General features: G+C 31.9%; 1 protein-coding gene across 1 annotated transcript; it reads right to left on the reverse strand.

The window, feature by feature from the left end:
- Positions 1-872: 872 nt before the first annotated feature.
- LOC111414719 (forkhead box protein L2-like) lies at positions 873-23,981 on the reverse strand. The gene is made up of 3 exons (XM_023046151.2): positions 23,769-23,981; positions 13,582-13,684; positions 873-1,966 (listed from the first exon to the last, which is right to left on the reverse strand). Exons 1-3 carry the CDS (start codon positions 23,814-23,816, stop codon positions 1,233-1,235), a joined length of 885 nt encoding a protein of 294 aa, XP_022901919.1. The 5' UTR covers positions 23,817-23,981; the 3' UTR covers positions 873-1,232.
- Positions 23,982-24,283: the final 302 nt, after the last annotated feature.

Raw genomic sequence — 24,283 nt, forward strand, 5'->3', positions numbered from 1 at the left:
GCTAAAAAAACGCGTATTTGCAATACTTTGGTTTTTTTATATCACACATTGAAAAGCTGTGGGTGCCCAGTTTTTGGAGTTTTTTAAAATTGTTTTAAATCGACACTCCGCTAAAAATTAAAGATGAATTTGGAAAAAGGCAAAAGTATTTTTATAGACTGTTTAATAAAAAAATATTTAAGGTGGTATGCTATTTGAGTTTAAGGTGGTAATATTGACATTTGACAACCAACATCTAACCTAAATCCAAACGTCACTTAAATTTTATTCAAATGATGTGATTGTATTTAAAAATTTGTAAAAATTCAAAAATAACATTGTAAAGTGGATTAGAAATGTTTTTGTTACGTTTTCGGAAGGTACATACTCGATAAAAGTGGCAAAATAATAACAAATGCATTAAAAATACGTATTTGCAATACTTTGGTTTTTCTATATCAGACACTGAGTTTTTTAAATTGTTTTAAATCGACACTACTAAAAAGTAACGATGAATTTGGAAAAAACGGTAGTAATTTTATAGAATGTTTAATAAAAAAAATGTAAGGTGATATCGGTGATATGCTATTTGAGTTTAAGTTGGTAATATTGACATTTGACAGTCAAAATCTAACCTAAATCCAAACGTCACTTCAATTTTATTCAATCATAACGTTATGATTGTGTTTAAAAATTGGTAAAAATGCAGAAACACATTACAAGGTGGGTTCAAAATGTTTTTGTTATGTTTTTGCAAGGTATCTGATCGGTAAAAGTACCAAAATGGTAACAAATACGCTAAAAAACGCGTATTTGTATTACTTTTGTTTTTCTATATTTTTAATTCATTAAATATCTCAAAAATTAGAACCTCTATTAAAAAACGGCTTGTATATTCGGATTCAGCGTCCCTAATTACCTTAGAAATAACATTTGGTTGCTCAGTATGATATTATTTTTTAAAAATATGTTAGTTTATAAATTTCTATATCACTCTAAACATTTTATACTGTATGAATACGTTAGAAAGAAAACCTTTATAAGAAGATATTAATTTGGACCAACCTTACTTACATGTTTGTTTTATTTTAAGAATATAAGCAAAACTGAAAGTTAAACTTGAATCTTAGATCATTCTTCCTACACTAACCAATAAACAATTAAAAAAAACACTTCACTGGTTGTTTCTAATAGGATTTTAACCCGAAAAAATCATTTTTTCGATTTTTTCTTTTTCCTACAAAACCCTTTCATCACAACATTATCTGATTTTCCGTATATCCGGGAAATGAATTTCCATAGTCACTTTCCGTCGGCCAATACCTCGCAGTTGTATCTTGTCTCATACAAGGAGTAAACGACATCGGCGACGGGTAACTTTGTTGATTAAAAGTAGCTGTTGGACTTGTATAAGCTAATTGAGTTTGTGCTATCCAACTCGGAGTATCATATCGTGTATATGTTGGATAACTTGGAGTAAAAATTCCTCTTGGTAAAGGTAAGCCGTGTTGAGGTAAAGGTTCCCCAAAATAACTCTTTGTGTACGGTTGAGCCCTGTAAGGTCTCTTCATCCTTCTTCGTCTCCTATAATTTCCATTTTCGAACATATCTTCGTATTGGGGATCTAAAGTCCAGTAATTTCCCTTGCGTTCACCGCCACCCTCTCTCGGTACTTTTATAAAACATTCGTTCAACGACAAATTATGCCGGATCGAATTTTGCCAACCTTTTTTATTTCGTTGAAAATAAGGAAATTTGTCCGTGATGTACCCGTAAATTTCAGATAACGTTGCACGTTTTAAACCGGTTGAGTTAATCGCCATAGCTATTAAAGCTACATAAGAATATGGCGGTTTTGTTTGAGTATTGTTGGCCGACGGTTGTGGTGATTGACTACTCGTCGATGTTGAGTGATTCGAAGATTTTGATTGATCGGAAATTTCGGTTGATTGATGTGGATTGTAATTTGTTGTTGAAGTTGGTGGATCTAAAAAGAAATGTATAATTAATTTCGAGTCAAATTTGATTGTCAATTTAAAAATGCTTTTTCAAAAAGATTTTGTACAGGTTAATTAATTGAACCCCTCTCTTGTTAGAGTATTATTTTACACCCCGAGGGTTAATCATTAGACCAAAATTCAACCCTCCTCATAGAACCATTTTAGTATCACGTGATACTCGCTTGGGTTAAATTTCTCTTGATGGAAGGTTAAGTTATTAACGAGGGATGCATAGCAGAAAAGATCTCTAAAATTGTATGAAATGATTCCAAAATGATACAATTAATAAAATAAAATAATTTTAAAGAGTAATGTTTGTGTTATCTGGTTAAGTTCTTCCTCCTGGTTTCCTTGACCCCTTTCCGAAACCGTGTCAAATGGTTATCAATCTCTCCAAGTATTTAACGAGCAAAATTCATGGTTCGACGAAATCTTCACCAATTTTTATGAAATTCATTTCGTTCCCCCGTGAAATAAACAAACTCAGAGATTGTGATAACTATAATAAATTATCGATTGAACTTTGCAAATGGGGAATCGGAAGCGAAGAAAACAACACCTTTTTTTTAAAGAACGTGGTGATTTTGCGTTGATTTCGGCGCACACGTCACCGTGCTCCGCTTGTCTTGTTTGTCCCCATGACCTCCGACCCTTTGAAAACCGATAAACGACGTCGGCTCGCGGCACTCCGATAACGACATCAATCTAAATTTAACTGAAACAATCCTCCCTATAAACCGCAATTATTTATACATAACAATTAAAATTAATAAAATAAAACGATTATTTTCTAACAAACACATTTCTTATTTTGGTAAATAATACAAGGGAAATGTTTGTGGATTAATTCGCAGCTGTGGTCTTCTTGATAATAATAAGAACTCAAAAAAATAGAAACCAAATCAACAACCAACCTACTCACTCGATTAGATTGAGTGGCGAGATGGAGAGACGAGTGTGAAAATAAACTAAAGAAGAAATACAATCGCGAAAAGCGATAGAAACCGTGAGTAAGCGATAATGGAGTGTTTCCTTTATCTTTGTTTTATCACCAACGCTTTTGTAAACTTATACAACAAGTATATATATTTCTTTGCTTAAATGGATTAATATTAATTCCATTTGGATCAAGATATATCGAAAGAGTTGGGTACAAATTTTGTTTTAGATCTAATATGATTTTGATCCAACTTCCTCGTTTTATGATTGACTATATAACGCTGACTAAGCATTAAAAAATCGGTCCTTTGTCTTTTTTTGCTAAACTAAACTGAATACAAATCATGAAGAAATCGTTCAATATTAGTAGGAAATGTTACAAAAACTATGTTCACACTGAATTCTTCGTAATTTTCACTGATTCAAAATATCTCCATCAAATATGTGATGACCAACCTTTTATGATATCGTTCCCGATACTTTTTAATAGTATCTGAACAACAAAACGTTTAACACAAGTGAAAAAATTGGTGGAAAGTTGATAATATATATTCTAGTAAATCTTAATCAGAATAGAACATGCCTGTCAACGTAAAATATAAATTAGATCTTCAAGAACTGGTTAATGAAAAACGACTTTAAGTACACCTCACGATTTCGACATATTTATCCATGTAGAACAGGGATGAAATCTAAGAATAAGTACGTAGAAGTTAGCACGAGAGTTTCCGAAGCGCCAACGTTGAGCGCAAAAATAGCGAAGATAAGAAAATTGTAACTATTAATCGATTCTTATTGATAAAAGAAGAAACAAGGGTAGTAGTCAGGGAACTAAATTTTGCAGTAGCTCTAACCTGAGTGTCTAAAGAAAAATTATGAGTCGAGACAGTTATTCGCAAAAATCCAATACACAAATTTGACAGCTTTCCTACAGTAGGACAGATTGATATAGTAGTCTTGATGTCTTCGAAACAATCTTGTATGGTGATGTACAGAAAGGAATACGAGGACACAATGAACACTCTACTGGATTCGGCCATCTGCGGAAAAATTAAAAAGGACCTCATGGATAAATTAGTTAAGAAGATGAAATAGCTAATTGAGTAGACTGATATACGGCGCAAAAGCAGAAATACTTCTTGTACAAGCACCAGTTGCTACTCGCCTACAGGTTATTGAAAAAAAAGAACATATATTCGATTGGGAGCTATCGTAAGCGCAATTAAATCCCTTATGTACAGGTCTTTTTCTAACTAACATGAATTATTAATTTGGGTATGATATATTTGAAAACATTCAATGCACAATCCTACTTTACAATCTGGACCTAGTCTCGTTTCGATTTTTTTTGCCGTTCTCCATGAACCCCCTGCCATGAACACTACATTTTGAACTGTCTGGTTGGCCTATTCTTATTTACCGTAGGTGGATCGTTTCTAAAAAATGTCTACCAATTAACCGTAGTGGTGACGGTGTTGCTGATGAACATCCGAGTTTTTTTTCAACGTTCCCATATTTTTCAATAATTTTTGGAATGAGATCTAATCGAAATTCCAAATGACACTTTAGACATCCCTGTTTTGTATATTATATAACAAAAGAATTCTCAATCTGATCAAGAAGATGTTGAAACATTTTATAGTAATATTTCTTTCAGCGCTTTTTGATAATAGGATAACTTGTTAGATGTTCATCAACTTTGTCAACACCGCCCACAGAATTGTTGTAATCACTGACAAATTTTGGAATTTTTAGAATCCTGCCTTCTTTCAACTTCTATCATTTCTGTGTTGTGAATTGTTGATAAGACGCCAACGTACTTTTTGTCGTTACATTTCATAACACAGAATTTTCCTCTCTTTTATGCCGTTACTTCTTTTTACATACAACTATTTCTTTTGCAGATTTTTCCGCACATCTTTTCTTCAATTTCATAGTAATATTTACTACTATCGGTTTTAAATGGCAAAAGAATATCTGCAAGTGTCGGAGAAGTATAAAAATTGTCCCTGGCAAGACAGTGTCTAATTTGTGTTCCCTTTCCTGTTTAAATTATGAATGACCAAATATTATATAAGATAAAATATAAGATTCTAGAGGTATAAGACTCTCGTCTATTGTTACATCCCTCTCGAGTGTAATCGCAGAAGAAAATCTTTAATTTAGATGTTCATCATGAGAGGCCATAATTTATTTAGTTCCGCAAAATTCCAGTACCACACTGAACTGCCTATCTGTTAGTCTCTGTTGTGATTAGGTCCAAAACGCATAAGTGGTTAAAGATTGAACATACTATGTAAAACTTATTGGAACGTTTCACAGGATACAAAGAGCTGGAATATCGATGACATAGAATGAACCTAATAACACAGTAAAGATTGCTATTTTATGATATAAACCGATATAAAGAGCGATTTTGGATGTATCCAAATATTCATTGGATCAGCCACTGGATGTCAGATAAAATGATAAAATGTCAGATATTTACTATGACGAAATTGAAATATTAAATGTTCAAGGTAAAAACAGGAACCTATTGGGCCTTCTAGTATGATAACCAAAAGATTAGCGATTGTTCCTAAATGTATTTCAAAACATGCAGTGTGAAAAATGAATACTAAAGTAGGAAAGATTGATCGACGAAATTAAATTTGAGTTTGGGAAAAGCTTAACCACACATTAAGAATATCCGTTTATGAAAGCTTTAGATTGACGCTTGCTTCAACACCTTGCTTCAATCATCTGACAACCTAGGTGATCACAATGACAATTACGGGATAATTAATGAATCTCTTTGGATGTCTTAATGGATCAAGACATCAAGTTAACAGGAAGATATCGACGCTCCCAAGTCAAAACGGTATAAATGCTAAAGTTGTCACTTTTTACTTGGCTACACCGTAGAAGAGAATAAAGATCGATGGGATCGCCGAGATTACAGTCTTATTTTTGCTCAATAATTTGATGGTTGTTTTGTGATTTCAGTAGTGTTACTATATTTAGTTGACGATATTTTATTTTTAATCGAAATATAATTTAACTTTTCAATGTGTTGACTTGAAACTTGAAATTGATAACAAACAGCTTTTCCAAGTATTTAATATCAAATAATATCTTCAGGCAATAGGAATTCGATCACATTCTCTAACAAAATCAATTTTCGAGCATTTTGTAACCATGTAATAATACCATGTAAACACTCTTCAAAAGCTCAAGACTTAATTTTCAGAAATGGATTGAGAAGGAGGTTATACCGTTCTTGAATACTTGTATGTATGTATAGATCTAAACTTACAAACTATTTTAGTAAACACTTTTAGTTGCAGAATAATTTTTGTTTTCTATTTCTCTCTGCTTTCAAGTTATTGAATAAACACAATTGGATAAAGAAGTTAAGATTACACCTCAATACCCTCTATGTTCACATCAAATTTTTCAAAATTTAACACTCGGAAATCTTTTCTTGTCAGTTGCATAGCATATGTATATTTTCAAATAGGAGTACTTGACAATAATTTCTTGGGATATTTCTGAAAAGAACGTTCAACAAAAAAAGTTATTAACATCAAATCAAATTCCTCAATCCCGATTGTTGTCATTAAAACGTCAAATTTGACACAATAAACGTCAAAATAACAGTTTAAAGAGACATTTAATATTTATGCTTGTAAGTAAACATGTTCGCTTTACAGAATTGTAAACCTCATTCATTTGGCAAATTAAATCTGAAAATGGAGAGAATTAAACGTCAAAGATAACATTTTTAATATTAATTAATTCCAATTTGACACTTAATCTTGACGGATAGTAGATATCAGTCAGTAAAAGTTAGTGACGTTCGTTTTTAGATTGACAGTTGTAGAATGAACATAACCTCACTTAATACTTGATGGAAAATATTATATAGTTCGGTCATAAAAATGGTATTTGGGTGGTACCTACAGGTGGTCTTTTTAAAAAACTACGACACTAACAACTAATTTAAAAAAAATAATTGACTTTTAACTATTTAAAGTTTGACGACGAAGTTTGAATGACAGTATAAAGTACAATTTTAAAATGAAAATGAATTGGTGGGTGTTCCAAATTTGGTAACGCCGAGAACGTGACAGAACGACATCGATCGAAACGGGTTCGGGGGTACGCACACAGGAAATCGCCATCAGGCGGAGAGTAAAATAGGCAGATCGTGCGATCGGCCGCGTGAAATTGGCCCCTAATAAACGACCGATATCGGATCTCAATCGATTTGTTTGTCGAGAACGTGCCGCCCCGGTACCGAGTCCGATCTATTCTCGGCCCAACTGCTACGATCAAGAACACGTCAACCAGAGCCCATTTCAAGAAATCCAAAATATCCGTATAATAAAATTTCTTTTACTTTTTATTCTTTTTTAGCGTCCCTCCCACCCCACATGTACACACAAGCGACAATTTTAATCCCACAACACATATTTCAATCAAAATATAATACTTGTTTAATTTTAGACATTTTCAGTTTTATTTTAGTATTTTTTTTTGAATGGGATTAGGTGTCAAAGAAGAAAAGATGTCTTTTTGTGGGTTGAGCGGTTTTTCTTTTTTCGGTTTTGTTCGTTCTGTTTTGTATTTATTCTCATCGTTGTAAATTAAGATAACGTTCAACTTAAAAAATTACATTTTTATATCAAATAATAAAATTATAACATCTTCCATCTTTATTGATTTATTTAACATATTTAGATTTATGTTTTTAGACTCTGTAGAATGTTAAAATATCTAGGTGTAGAAATTACAAGCTATCGAAATCTATGTAAGGAAGCACAAGTTACAAGAGACACTATGTGGTGGAACAAATACATGCCATGGTGCGACCATATGGTACCGAGACCATAGCAAAAACAAAGGAGACTAAACAGAGGATGAGGGTGATGGAGATGAAAGTCTTGAGATCTATGTTGAATGTGACACTGCGAGATAGGCAGACCAACACCTCTATCAGAGCAAGATGTAACATACAGGATGTAGTAAACTGGAGAATAGTAAGAAAGAAAAGATGGAAGGAGCATGTGGGAAGAATAAATGAGAGGAGATTCAGAATATGCATGTACGGACGACTGTCCAAGAGATGGGCACAGAGCTGGTTCTCCTCGTCTGTGGAGTAAAGTCCAAACATGAAGCTTGACAAACAGGGATGCATCCCTACTCGAAAGTAGAAGAAGAAGATTTATGTTTTCTAAAACAGCAAAGAATTCTGTAAGATATTCTTAGATAGATAACCAGTCTCTTTTTAAATTTCAAAAATTTTAGCTCAAAATAAAATTAAGATGAGATCATCATTATTTATTTGTTGTATGTACTTAATTAGTTTGAAAAATTTGTTTAGAATATATAGTTAATAAATCCAGTACATAAAAACGTTTTTAAGCGGTATATTTCGTAAATACACCAGGGAACCAAATCAAAATAAACCGATGAGATCAAGTAAATAAACATGTAAGGAGTTTTTAAGCGGCGACACTCTCCGCGCGCTCTTTATTTACTGTTTATTTACAGTCAATTGATGGCGTTATCGGCCGTTTGTTTAAATAATACGGTCTCGGCTTATCGGAAGTCGTTCGGCCGTGTATTTATCGTTTTTGCCTCTCATTCGATACGTGCGAACCGATAACTCGACAACCATATTATTCGCCAATTGTTATACAACAAGAAAAGAAAAAAAAATCAAATTAAAATCGATTTCAAAATTTGGTAATGTCAAAAACATTTTCTCTGTATCAATTTTTCGAATAAATCGGTTAACTTAAACTCAATCAAATAACTTTAATATAAACTTGCGTTTTAAATAAAACTACGAAAAACATTTAGATATAAAATTTCAATAAAATTGCATTATGAGAAGTAGAATCGTGAAATTCAGCCGTATTTTGATAAACTGCACTTTTTCAAAATTTAATGTTGCGTCATTTATCGATAGACAGTTTTAAAAATGCTGTTTGTGCATCAGTATCATATAAAAATGCGGGAAGGTTGAGTGTAGGCTATTAGAGTTGATTTCGTTTCCAACATTATAAAAAAAAATTATCTAAAAATGACGGTTTTATGATTAGTTTTGAGAAATATGAAAAAGTTGGAATAAAATCGTTTGTTTTAAGTTTATACCGATTTTAATTTTTGAGATATAAATCATTTTAATTGATTTTTATGTCATATACATCAAATTTAAGAATTTTAGTCCGTGCAATTGATTCTATGTATAACTGTTCTAAATATTCATAAGCTATAAAGTAAAGCATCTATTTTCAGCAGAGACAACCGTTTTGCAAAGTCACTTAGTTTTGGAATAGTTATTTTTGAAGTTGATCTAAACTTACAAACTTTTGACAACTTCTTTTGACCATTTCTAGGATTATAAAGAAATTCATGTACTTTTAATGCAAAAATCGGCAGTTTTTTTGTTTACAGAAATTTTTTGTTTACAATAACTGACAATGTTTTGCGATGATCAATCAAGGTTGCTACGTTGATATTTGGGAGATTGCAGCGCGTGAGAGTTGCTCAACCATTGCGACAAACCATTTATTTCATACTTTTTAGCACCATGTGTGATGATGGTAATATTTATTGTTACAATATTTTGATCGATTTTAATCGATTGGCAGATTAACCTAACAAGGTAATGTTCTCCTTACCAGGGGAAACTATAAAATTTATCTATATTTAATAGCAGAAGTAAAAAATCACATGGAGAAAGGTTAAGTTATTATGGTAGGTGCTCTAATTCGTCTCATCCTCAATGCAGCAATTGCTACTATGTAATCTTGTGTTATCATTGGAAATTCTTACAGTGTTTAAAAGATCATGATTTCTTTCCTTAATGGATGGCAATTGCTGCTATATAGTCTTGTGTTATCATTGGATGTGACAAGAAATTCAGAACAGCAATGTTCCTTGTATCATAAGCGATTAATTTTCGATAGGAAGGATTCTGACTGAATTTCTACCTTCCTGTTGACCCTTTTTTACCATGTGCAATAAACTTTGAATTCATGCTCGCACACTTTGGCTAAAAATTCATCACCTTGCATATCACATGCATTTTTGAATTTTCGTCAAAGCATGAAACCTTCTCCAGCATCTTCTAACTACGAAATTCATTGAGTCATGCACAAACCGATGGTCTCTGTGTTACTGACAATTGATTACTTTTGCTTATTACTACGCTGCCCCGATATGGAACTACGTTCTGTACATCAGTATTCATTAAGTATCCGATATAAGCTCGCAGTAAACGACAGACTATCTCTACAACTATCTAACAAGTCATATCATTTAATTAGCTCGGAGTAACTATCTCTAGCAATAGAAATATCATAAACGAACAGCGCACAAAATAGAATAAAGTTGTAAAGATATTTGCATGCTTATAGAACGAAATATGGAAAAACCATAACTACTAAGGGTAAAATAAGTATTTCTAAACTGCATTTGATAGATTTTTTAATGCAACCATTTATTTTGGGATTTTGAATATTGTCGCTTTATTCCTGAAGAACTGTGACTTCTAGGCAAAAATTGGTTATGGAATCTTCTATTTGGTTCAATTTGAAAAAATTTCTTTTATAGCATTTGGTAGATTTTTTAATGTAAACCATCCATTTTAACATTTCTGGTGATTACACTTTATCTCAATAAAAACTGCTTATTTTTTATGCAATGTGAGCAATTTACATACATAACATATTTCATAGTCGATTGTAGCTTTGGATTTCATCAAGGTTTACAAAAAACCATTGCAATAGATAGAGACTAAAATACACCAATTTTGTAACTCATGACCAACCCTTTCTGCACTATATCATATACGCATGGCCGACGACAAAATAATCTTAATTTGATTTTGAGTATCTTTCGCATTCTTCTTTGATTTTCCATAAAAAACACCTTTGTTATGTTAAAATCGGAACCGTTGATGTTAGAAAGAGGAAAATATGGGAAACTGAAATAGAGTACCTACTAAGTCTGATAAGATAGATAGACAATACTAATAAGCCTATGTATACAGGGTGATTTATTAGCTCACCATCAAACTTTGACATATGATAGCTAATCCAATTACCAACAAAAATGTTAATGAACATATGTCCTATTTCAATTATTTACGAAATTATAACACTTCAAAGTTTTCTGCAGCGAGTTTATTAATAGTCAGTCAAAGTTGTCATTGTAATATGTCAGTTTGCTATAAGGTTTAATTATTACATACAAGAAGAAACTCAAAATGTACGCTTATAGCACTGAAGAGTATCCTGATATAATTTTCGTGAATTGTTTTTGCAATGGATATGCTCGATAATCAGAACGAGAATATCAAGACAGATTTCCACAGCGTCATCTGCCATATTATTCAGTTTTTAGCGATTCTTTCAGAAGACTTCGAGAAACAGGTAATCCTGCTCCAGCAAAAGCTATTCGACCGCATGTAGTTAATGTAGAGGACGAAGAAGCTGTAATTAGTGGCGTCATTGATAATCCTTCCATCAGCACTCGAAGAATAGCACACAACATACATGTAGATAAGTCAAAATTTTGCATGTCCTTAATCCGTATCGTATACAAAATGTTCAAGCTCTACAGCCAGGAGATAACGGTTAGCATTTTGTGAATGATTATTGCAGCAACATGCCCAAAATAATGACTTCATTTCAAATGTTCTCTGGACAGATGAATCATGTTTTACATGAGATGGCATAAATAATTACCTTAATGAACATATCTGGGCATTACAAAATCCACATGCGATTAGACCAAGATAATTTCAACAACGTTTCAGCATCAACGTTTGGGGTGGAACAAGTGGATTGGTAATAATGGTCCATTTGTTTGGCCACCTAGATCCCGAGACCTTAATCCATTGGATTTCTACTTATGGGTTCAAATGAAACAAATTGTGTATCAAGTGAAAATTAATACACGAGAACAGTTATTAAACAGAATACAAATGGCTGCTACTAAAATAAGAAATCAACCAGACATTTTAATTCGGCTGAAAAACTCTTTCATTCGTCGTTGTGAAGCATGTATACCAACAGAAGGAGGCTATTTTGAACAATATTTGTAATATTTATGTGTTTTAAAAAAAATGTTGCAGTTAATTATGATATAAAAATTAAAAGTTGAAAGTGTTATAATTTCGTAAATAATTGAAATAGGACATATGTTCATTAATATTTTTTTTTTTGGTAATTGGATATCATATGTCAAAGTTTGATGGTGAGCTAATAAATCACCCTGTATAATCTATCATGTATATTATTGATCAATATCTATTTAATTATACATACTGCAATGGAATGCAAAGAGATTCGTCTTTTTCCAATCCTTCTACATACAATTTTGAAAAAAATAGGTTTCATTAAAATGAAAAAAAAATGAAAAATGTGAATGAAAAAACAAGGCAGCGTATTACAACGTTGAAACAGTTTTTGCAAAATTAAAGAACATCGCATCCACAAGAAATATTTTATCTTGATGAAGTATGGATAAACGCTGGAGTACCAGAACCAAGGTATGGAAATATTGGGGTGTTGGCTGCGCCCGGCAAGCCCTAGTAGAAGGTTTATTCCCAAGTTTTCTCGATTCTTCTGGGAATGACAAGCGCTTAATTATTGCTCACATTGGTAATTAAAAATGGATTTGCTACAGGAAATTGTTGTTGTTTGTTGCTACATGAAAAAAATGTTGCAACATCCGCGTAGAAAAAAGGAGAAATTATCGCTTTCCTACAGTACCAGAAAGGGCGCTTAAACTTGACTTATTTGCCAAAACTACGGAATTTAATGTCACCACGAAAAAGCTTTTAAGAACTAGTAAAATGAGAACTCCAAGAGCCATAATCGGCTATACTTTATGTGACAGAGAATTAAGCGAAAACATCAAAAACACATATGTCATAGAAAACGTTGGACATTGGCAGGTGGGCCATAATGAGGCACATAGTACTATGTAGAGGGACTTTGGGGTTTTTATTTTCCTTTTTTCAACCACGGTAACATAAATTTCTATATTTGTTAATGTCCGTAATTTGACTTTATAAGTGATTGTGTCTCTATTAAAAAATGGAAAATTTACATAACTTCATTTTCAGCTATGTAAATACACAATTATAAATAAATATTTAAATAAGTTTTTATACAAATACCAAATAACATTTTTATAACGTTTTATTATAAAGTTTTGATATACTTTCAATCATGTGGTTGAGTTTATTGTATTTTATGAGGTTTTTGTAAGACAAGAATAAACAGAGAAAGTATTCCTTTGTTATTTGAGCCACGATGCTCCCCCAAAAGATTCCTCCTTATAAAATTATGAACTTTAGAGAATAATTTGTTTATACTTTAAGAAATTTTGGCTTGATTTCTACATAATGGTAACAGTTTGGCTCGTATTGATTATGTTTTTTTGCTTCGATATGAACAATTTTTATGTATATTGTTCGATTTTCTTTTTCAGTTCTGCTTAATTTTTTTTTCAATGCAAAACCATCTATTTCAACATTATTGAAGATTTCCCTTCAACTCGTTATTATGCTTTCCTGGTTCATTGCAATAATATGTGTGAATATATTGTATAGCAATATTTACAAATAAAAATTTTATATATTTTATTTAATTTTACTTACTATGAGTATGTGTTGGTAAAGAAATGATAGGTGCTAAACTGCTGTAGTTAATATCCGGTTCCGTTTTGATTTTGGGTAGATCAGGTACACCCGAAAGAATCTCCTGAAAAAGAAAAATCGGTTTTATTTAAAATTTAAGGAATGTATCCTTGCAACAATGTATATTATTTTAATTTTTTTTCAATGTAAGCAAGGTCGATTACAACTCGATGAGAACGCATCGTCAGCAAATGGCCCAATTCGAACAAACTCGGTCACCAAATATACCTAATCGAAAAATATGCCTAGCTAAGAAACTTTATTTTTTTTATTGTGCAATCACTTTGTTGCGACATTTTTTATTCATCAGTCATATTAATAATTAAAAATCTCAATCAACTTTAACGATTAAAATGTAAAATTTTCTACGTCATAATAAGAGCATTTTTGAATTATCTAAAAAAAGAAGTGATGAAATGTGTTGGTGAACGAAAGTTTATTATTATTTTTTTTCTAAAAGGAAAAGAAGTGAGGGCGTGGTAGAGTTTTGACACGTTTAAGACTTTCGGGGCGAAGTGATTAAGCAAACAATACGTCAGCCGCCCGCTCGGTCATTAAGTACTGAAATTTATGAACGTCCCTACTGCGTTCAAATTTTTTTTTTAATATTTATACTTCACGACACCGACGGCATCAAATTACTTCTTTATTTTAGAAGGAGAACGACGACGATTGTACGAGCTACAAAGCTCGAGTCAGACTTTGACATTCTGATTCATCTATAAAATATTTTATTAAAAAACCAAGTCTGAAAATATCTATATTTAGACTATACATACATTTTGAAGAACAATTTATTAGAATCAAGCCAATTTAACAAGATTCTTATATCGTCTCTAGCTAAAAGATTTGACCATGTTGGGTTTTTAAACAAGAGGACTATCTATATCGTCTGCCTAAGAGATCATTTTACAATTTAATCCAATTTTCAAAAGGTCATCAATCTAAATTAAGAAAAAAACTGGGCCCAGAACTGTACACCACAGGATAGTTTTCCGTGTGAGCTGTAACTAAAGTTTATTTTTACTCTCTGAGTTTAATCTTGTAAGTAAGATTGAAAAAGCTGAAGTGGAAGACCTCTTATGTCATAATGCTCAAGCTTAGCCAATTGCTTATGATCCACTGTGCCAAATACTTTACGCAAAGCTAAAAATATTGCAAAAAACATATTTAGACAATTCTGCGATAGCATCTGATGTACCTCTGTCTTCCCTAAAACCAAATTGGGGACTTGATAAGATCTTAAAACGCCCTAGAAAACTATTTAGACGACGATAAAGAATTTTCTCACTTCTCACTATTCAATGCTCTCTTTCAATTTGAAAAAAACAGCTACCAAGAACTATCCATATCGAAAAAACCAAAAAGATGCAAACTGGCGATATATAATAAAATGGTGGAGCAGATCATGCATTTGAAATATGTTGGCGTCAGCATCACAAGTAGTAGAGAGACCTCCTCGAGGAAGTCAAGGCTCGGACAACCAAAGCAGCCTTAAAATCATTCGAATAGCAGAGATGAGATCCATAGTAGGCTAACATTCTGAGGTACCATAAGAGAGACATCAGAAAACTCTGCAGTGTCCAAAATATAGATAGTCCAAGTTAGGTCCCGAACCACACGTCGCCCATGGAGGGACCATGTTGAGCGTATGGATGATAGCCAAAAATTGCAAGGTATCCCAAGATCAGAGTTCCTGCCCGCCCACAAGGTGGTATGAAAGCTGGATTATAAAGTACAAGGCAAAGGCCTTAAAAAGAGGAAGAAGAAGAAAAAGAAAAACATTTTGATTGGAATTATAAATTTATTATCTTATAAATTAATATTTGTGTGTATGAATAAACCTTTGTAGTTTGAGAACAAGAACAATAAAATCAGTCACGGTCAATATGCCGTTTTAAAATAGTCAAAATGTTTATAAAACTAAAAGGCAAATATTTTTAAAAACAAAGTCCCCATTGTACATACACCTATTGAGTTTTCGTGATACTGTTAACAAACCAATTTGTGATTACAAAAGAAAGCCAAACGTTTAAAAATAAAGAAATCAATCCAGATATTTGAACCAACCACTCGTATTATCTAAAAAGATGTTTTATTAACTAACCAAGTATTAAATTACAGTCGTTATGAAAGAAACATCGTCACACAGCTTGTAAGAACGTTTTTAATGTAATTCTACACCTAAATGCTCAATAAAATCTTTGTGTTTGATATTTCTAACTAAAAAAAAAATTTAATCAGCAAATTTTTCATAACAATCTTTCTCGCGCAATAAATTAATTTTTACAAATTAATCTGTAAATATTTTCGAATGACTGTAAATTATATTACAGCACAATGTAGCTGGATATTTTACGAAACATTTTGGCCGGTTCGTTCGAGTTCGAATTATGAAAGTGTTAAAGTGTCTCGTCGCGTTGATTTATACGGCGCGATTAAAATAATTCTGACGTTGTTGTTGTTCCACCGAATTTCGCAAGGTTTAAAACGAATTAGATGCATTTGTTGCAGATTAACGGCGGACAAGAACATCGTCCGCCGTAAAAGTATCTTACAAGTGGCGGTGTCGGCGACGACGGGAAAATGAACACGTTATAATATCGCGAAAATTGCAATAAATTCACGTTGACCTCAAAAGAAAAGTACACGGTTTGCAGTTTAAACAAGTGTTCTTCAAAAACGACTCTGCAACTTTTATTGGAATCACACTCATTGTTCGTAACCGTTTTTTTTTCTTTCTTTCTTGGAAATTAACATGTTTCTATCAAATTACATTGGTTAGCAATTACGAAGATGGTCACGTATTTATAAGGTTTTTGTCTTTTTAATCTCTGTTTTTTAGTTAAATTTAGAAATTTTATTACTAACCTAAAATCCAATAAGGATACTTAATCATATTTGTTTTATTAAAATATCATGGTTATAGCACTAAGAATATAAATGACTACTGTGAAGGCAAAGATTAACCGACCTTAATCTAGAAATGTAACAAGGCAACAAAGAGTTATTATAAGTATGATTTATGAGTAACTTCGTGCTTAGGTGGAGTAATAAGGTCCATATTTCTAATTTTAACATTAAAAAAATTAGTTCTGAAGAAATTTTGTGACACAAGATAACATCAGAAGCTTATGGTAAAAAACCAATTAACGCAATTTTCATGTTTTCATATTGGATCAACCAGTCCAATATAGAATAGTTGCCACATGATCATAACTTTTGGAGATTTGGGACTTAACCAAGCTGTAAAAACAATACCGGATATTAATACGCTAAACCACAACCTCCACACTGAGATAAAGAAAATACAAAGCACAATTCATGTTTATATTACAGTTAGAAGAAATTTCCACTAAGCTATAGCTTTGGACACCAATGTGTACACAAAATCAAAGTCCTTTTTCAAAATATTATAACAATGAAGTCCAATTATTATATAAAATTGCTTCATAACTTACATTATGTCATCATTGAAATAAATTACTGCAAGGCTAATGTCAAGGACAGTTTTGCCACTGGAAACTTAAACACCATTACGTTTAAGGTTTAGTTTTGAGGTTCACTCAAAATCCAACAGAACTGAAAGTTTTACACCCTCAAAACTTCGTTTGCTATTTCTGGATCATGCTAGTAATTGATGTGGTCTGAGACCTTCCGGACATAAATGATGTTGAGTTATCTATGTATGGCGAGTTCATAATAAATAGTAAGTTCATCAATGCACTCTACAGCCTATTTTTTTAGTTTTCACAAAATTTTCGAACCCCATTCTATTCTTGTGGAAAGAATGAATGACAATGGATGTGGTGGATGCACTTTATCATATACATTTGAATTCCTCTTAATTATGCTGAAATGTATATCTCAGCTTTAAAAACCCCTATCTTATAAATCGTACTTTTACGTACACTTAAACATCAATTACTTTTCTAGTGTATTCCGGTCAGTGTTGTTAAATACCCGGGTATTTATTTTCAAGGGTAAATTTCCTGGATATTTACCCAAGATGGGTATTTAGTAGTATTTATACAATTTAATTTAAATTGAGTTGATGGTAGTTTTGCAAGCACTTCAAGAATGCAGAGTCGATTATCGATACACCAAACTTATTTATAACAACTGCAAGAATGCTACAATGACGGTAAAATTGCATGAAAGTACTGAAAAGAGTAGAAGTAGTAAAGTACTGATTGTAAGTAAAACAAGGCGTTGAACCCAAATTGTTCATTACAGTCCTCAGAGTGCATTTAAACAACAAAATTGGACCCAAAAAGGCATAAACATTGATTGTAATTTGCGCTACGCGGACGATATAGTTCTTATAGCCTTGGCGAGATTAAACTAATGCTGAACGACTTAAAGGAGGTGTGTACAAGAGTCGCGCTAAATATCAACTAGGAGAAATCAAAATTTATGATAAATCTTGTTCCCAGCTCTAACATCAACATTGTACTATATCTTGGCTATGAGGTTCGTGTATCGAGAGATAATCAAACAAGCGAACTAAACAGAAGGATCACACTCGTATGGGCAGCCTACGGGAAACTTAGGGACATCTTCAAGAGAAAAGGCCAAGAAAGGCATTCAATAATGCGTGTTTCTGGTTATGACATAAGGCTCCGAAACTTTAACATTAACGGTAGCCACTGCCAGGAGGGTCCAAGTAACGCAAAGATAGATGGAGAAGTCGATCCTGGGTCTAACTCTGGAGGACTATATACGAAATGTAGACCTATGAAGAAAAACTGGCATGAATGATGTGGTCAACATTGTGGCAAAGCTTAAGTGGAACTGGGCGGGTCATATCACGCGAATGAAGAATGAGCAGTGGACAAAACGGTTGCTTGAGTGGAGACGGTTGCAGACAGCACAAAATCTATGTCCAACAATGGACGCAAAGGGCTGCGTGATGATAATAATCATAATAACTTGATCTAATCTAAATTACGACAGATTCGTCTAATGATAATACGTCTTTAATTGTTGATAATTCCTCGCCTTCAACAGCCTCATCATCTTCCTCTACATTTTTTTGGAATCTGATATATTCTTACTGGTATCACTTTTATACCCACGGTTTGGGTATTTACCCTGGGCCATCACTGATTCCGGTGTATTATCCTATAAAAGAAAAATTAAGAAAAGTGGTGAAAATTCTCTTTTACACCTTGTGTCATTGAATAAGACATTTATTGTGCTATTTTCGCATTCATCACTATTTTCTTCTTTTCTTCCTGACCAGCATTTTTCATCAAAATGCAGTTTCAAATGCTTCTGGAATAATGGTGATAATTTGATTACAGCTGTGAAACACGGATGATGAAAAATCCACGAATGAGCAAAATTTTAGCAATGCCCAATAAACACATTGCAGAAATCATTCCCTTACTTATTTCATGTGACTTCTTATTGATTAAAGCAAGGCTTTCTCTTATTTTTGATTGTTAGAATAGCAATAAGTTTGCAATTCTGAATCAATCCACATTTCCGAAATAAGATGATTAAACTTAGGAAACAATGGCAAAAAGAGTCAAATGTAACAAATGATTTGAAGACCAAATGAAGATCGTGCTAACAGCTCCTACAGTGATACTAGATTAAGTGGACATGTATTCAAATGATGTACGATCTTAATGCTAAGAAGTGAAAATGATCTTATACAGATTATATAATATTTCCAAAACAAATATTGCATATCATAAGTATCACTTTGACAAGTTAAAACGGCTTTAGCAATTGAAGCACTAAGACTTTCCAAACACAACTGTTTAGGATAAAAACAATTTTGCTGGTACAAATATCTTCAAAGAATAATTCAGGATGGTATATAGTCCAGAAGAGAGCTTAGCACAAATAAAGATACACATAGTTCAAAGTGTAAACCCAGAAGTCTAAATTGGACCAATTTACGCAGAAGTGTAAGTTGGACTAACTTCTTGAATCAATCCACATTTCCGAGGTTATTTATTCTCCTAATAAGATGATTAATCTTAGGAAACATTTGTGAAAACAATGACTAAAAGAGTCAAATCTATGGGGTCAAATGTGAAAAAAAATTTGAAGTCCAAATGAAGATTGTGCTAACAGCTCCTACAGTGATGTTGGATTAAGCAGACATGTATTCAAATGATGTATGGTCTTATGTAGATATATCTATTGTTATAAATATATTAAAAAAATTTCATCTTTACTCAATAATTTTTAAACGATTTAAAACAGAATGAAAGACAACCTATCCTAATGAATTATTTTATAAACCATGACAAGATTTTTTATAGCTTACATCACTAATACCAACTTTAAATAAAAAAAGAAAATTATTAATCCGATAAAATAAATCACAATAATTTTTTATCTCATTTCAAAATAAATTTGTTTGTTTTACGATTAAATATAATTTTCAAAATAAACACCGTGTGTTTAACGAACACATCATCAGCATCATCATCAAAAACAAAACGGTATAAACCTGCTCATAACTTGTTTTGACAAATAGACGCGAGTCATTCCGGTTGAAGTGAGTTTATAAACTCCCATCTAACGCTAATAACAACTATCCGTAATATCTGTTCAAGTGTAGGAAGCGCATTAATCTCCTCCGCGGGCTGTAGTATAAACCGCCATAATAATTTGATGCATTTTATTAAGAGTGGACTCCGACGACGCGCGTCGTCGTAAAACCGGAATAGTATATGTAGTTTGAAGTTTCGAAATAATACCGTGTTTTTACAAATAAACTAAGCATTTACAATAAACAACTACACTGACTTGAGCTCGTAATTTAAGGTCGAAGTGGATAGAAATAAATGGTGACACGTTTTCTCTATTATTATGAGCGATGGTTACAAGCCAAACTAACCTCACTTTTAAATAAACTCAACAATTTTTTTAAGAAATCAATACATCACATTTCTTAGATTTGATTGATACAAAGTGATACAAATCGAAATTTAAGGTGTGGAAAATTTATTCAAATCAACTTGATATATTCTACTTTAAATATAATAATGGTTTCGTATGTAACATACGAAAGAGAATAAGACGATCTCGTGGCGCCCGTTATCTGCGATAACGACGAGGCCCTGAGAATATACGCCAAAATATAAAGAGACTACGACTTTCAACCTTTCTATAAATAGCCGGGACGATTTCGATATAAGTATAACGTATCTTTAGGCCTTTACCCGCGTAAATCTATAGATATACGCATATTGTATAAAGTAGTAGGAGTAATTACGACGCACATGCCACAATTTCTTCTTTTACAACATATTCAAAATAATATATCGACATCTCAATTTTGAAATTGTAATAGAATTTGAGCGTACGTTATATAATTAATGTAAGAATAGTATTTATAACGATTTTAAACAAGAAATTCGAATTAAATTTTTACAAGAATTAGGACAAATTAGAATTTTTATGTTTTGCGTAATACTTACTCAGCTAGAAGGACAACTTATTTAATATGAAGCTCCTCGATAATAACATGTATAATTAATAAAAATGTTATTATTTAGAAAGAGTATAACCTCACTTTTAATAAATTAACAAATTTGACAGATTCATTGTCAAATCAATTATGACAGATCATTGTGAATGTCAAGACTACCAATCGTAAATAATAAAATGTTACTAATCCAATAAAATAAATTATTAGAAATGATTAATTTATAAATAAATCTTGAATCTAGTACAGTAAGTATTTTTTGATTTGTCTCCTTAAATAAATTTGATCCTAATATGACAATTTAAAATTAGTATTAAAGTTATCGATTAAATTTTTTAGGTTAGAATTGATTTGTCAAAAATTACTCTTTTTTATTTAATCGTTTGATCGTGTTTATAGCTTCTCACATTTCTACACATTATTGCTAGATAGATTCAAATACATTTTTGGCAGAAAGAAGATTAAGATAAATAATTTGACCTAACCTCAATAAATTTTGCATATCATTACTAAAAATAGTTACGAAATTAAATCTGTCTACTAGTAGTAAGAACAGAAGTAACCTCAGCTTGGTAGTAGTATACCCAGATTTATTGAAACGCAATAATGCACGGAATTCTGCAAATCCATGCAAGTTGAAACATGAACCTGCAAGTCACTCTTGTAAGTATTAACAGTATCAAAAAAGACTGTGAAGAACATTAAAGGAAAGGTTTCTTCCTTCGAGAATTTGGTGTGTTAAAGCAAAAAATTATGTTGACAAAAAAGTTCTAAAAGTGCCAAGTTTAGGCTATAAGGATGTAAAGCTAAAATTATAAACTATTGTAAGTAAGGTTCATAATTCTAGTTTTAATCTCATGATCAATAACTTCCAAAATTTCATTTTGTATTTGTCTTTAGGATAGAAAGATTGTTATTATCATAGATAGTGCTACGTTAAGATAAATGTGATAATCAACGTTTTGTTCACGAATTAATGAGAATATGGCATTTGACTCATCTATGGCATCTTGTTGTTTCATGTATTTTCTTTGAAATGAATGATTGGCAAAATTTTTTAGTTACTGTTTTGTCGAACAAGGCTTTTTCTTCTTTTTGAATGTTTTGATAAGCAATAAGTTTGGAATTTTCAATCAATCCACATTACCGAGGTTATATCTTCCCCTAATATGACGATTAAACTTAAGAAACATTAGTCTAAACAACGGCATAAAGAGATTGTATGATGTACAGATAATATGATGTTGCCAAAACAAATATTGCATGTCATAAGCAAGTACTAAGACTTTCGAAATACAATAGTGTAAGATAAAAACAATTTTGCTGGAACAAATATCTTCAAAGAATAATACAGGATGGTATATAGTCCAGAAGAGACCTTGGCACAATTAAAGAGACACATGATTGAAGAAATTGTGAACCCAGAAGTCTAAATTCTAATAAATTACGCAGAAGTCTAAGTTGGGCTAACTTCTTGAATCAATCCACATTACCGAGGTTATTTGTTCTCCTAATAAGATGATTAAACATAAGAAACATTTGTCTAAACAATGGTAAAAAGAGTTAAATGTGACAAATGATTTAATGACTAAATGAAGATCGTGCTAAGAGCTATGCTAGATTTAGTGGACATGTATTCAAATGATGTACGGTTTTAGTGCTAAGAAGAAAACTGATAGGGCGTTGTCTTGAGTGAGCAAAAATGATCTTATACAAATTTTATGATGTTACCAAAACAAATATTGTATGTCATAAACAAATATCATTTCTTCAAGTTACAACAGCTTTAGCAATTGAAGCAGTAAGACTTTTCAAACACAATTGTTTAGGATACAAACAATTTTGCTGTAACAAATATCTTAAAAGAATAATACAAGATTATAAATAGCCCAAAAAGAGCCTTTGGTACAATTAAAGCTAGACATGGTTCAAATTATAAACCCAGAAGTCTAAATTGGACTAATTTACGCAGAAGTCTAGCTTGTCTAGCTCACTTCTACAAGTTAAAGCGGTTTTAGCAATTGAAACACAAAAGCTAGGAAGAAAACAATTTCGCTGGATAAACATCTTCAGGGCAGCATATAGTCCAGAAGATTATAGTATATTTGCTATAATAAAAGTTAGACATGGTTCAAATTGTAAACCATCAGGAGTCTAAATTGGACTAATTAATATAGATGTCTAAATTGGACTAACTTCTTGGACTAACTGCTAATTTATTACAAATAATTAAAAACCAAAAAACCTTGTCTTTGAAATTGCAATCGTGATAATAGTGGCCAAAATCATTTTGTAATAAATTTTATCAAACACATGAAATTGTATATTTAGAATTTTTTGGAATTCCAATAGATAACATCCAAAATGTTTTTTCCAAAAATAAATGTTTAAAAATCGAAAAATTAAATAAACAATCAAATCAAATAAAACATATGAATTAATTATCCGCCCCATATTTGGAACATCTGCCATAAACATTGAAATAATTACGATGATTAATGATTAATAACGAAGTGTTTGTATGTTTACTTTTCGGAAAGTATAACAAACAAATCAACTACTTTACAAAACGATAACAAATCTCGTAAAGGATGCCGCTTACTGAAGTGAGATGCAATAATCAATTACTTATTTCAATAATTACAACTGGAATGTTTAAATAACATACTTTTTTTATTAAAATCGATCTACTTACATGGGATATTTGAAGTGGTGCTAACTTCGCGGCAAAATTTAAATTCATTTTTATTCAAAGTTTCTCAATCACTGATGAATCGAAAAAATATAAATCACTTATTTAAAAAAAAGTAGTACAAATAATGCTTTAATATCTTGACACACTACTGTTTTGTAATAATAGAGTCAATGATGATATGTTACCCACTACCGCTAACGTCCAAGCTTTACTGACTCCTACATTTCAGATCAAAAACCGGTTTGTAAAATTAGGATGTGTCTTCCCCACCACATCCAAAAACCTACACGCGATTATAGATTGGTTGATTTCTCAATGGGGATAGACACTCCTACAAACCACAATAACTCAGCTTTGATGTTTAACATACATTTTCAAAAAAATATTAAAACATTACACATATAATTAGTTTGTAATTTAAACCATTGTAATTAATTAATCCTTTCAATTTGCTATTGATTTTTAGATTTTAACGAAAACCCAATCGGACGGATGATGAGAAAAGGGAAATGGCG

This window comes from Onthophagus taurus, chromosome 6 (genome assembly GCF_036711975.1).
Source record: "Onthophagus taurus isolate NC chromosome 6, IU_Otau_3.0, whole genome shotgun sequence".
NCBI classification, from domain to species: Eukaryota; Metazoa; Arthropoda; class Insecta; order Coleoptera; family Scarabaeidae; genus Onthophagus; species Onthophagus taurus.

Coding starts and splice junctions, on each gene's coding strand:
- LOC111414719 (XM_023046151.2), bottom strand. CDS start 23,816: ATGAATTTAAATTTTGCCGCGAAGTTAGCACCACTTCAAATATCCCAT. Junction 13,685..23,768: donor CACCACTTCAAATATCCCAT/GTAAGTAGATCG, acceptor TTTCTTTTTCAG/GAGATTCTTTCGGGTGTACC. Junction 1,967..13,581: donor TTTACCAACACATACTCATA/GTAAGTAAAATT, acceptor ATTTCTTTTTAG/ATCCACCAACTTCAACAACA.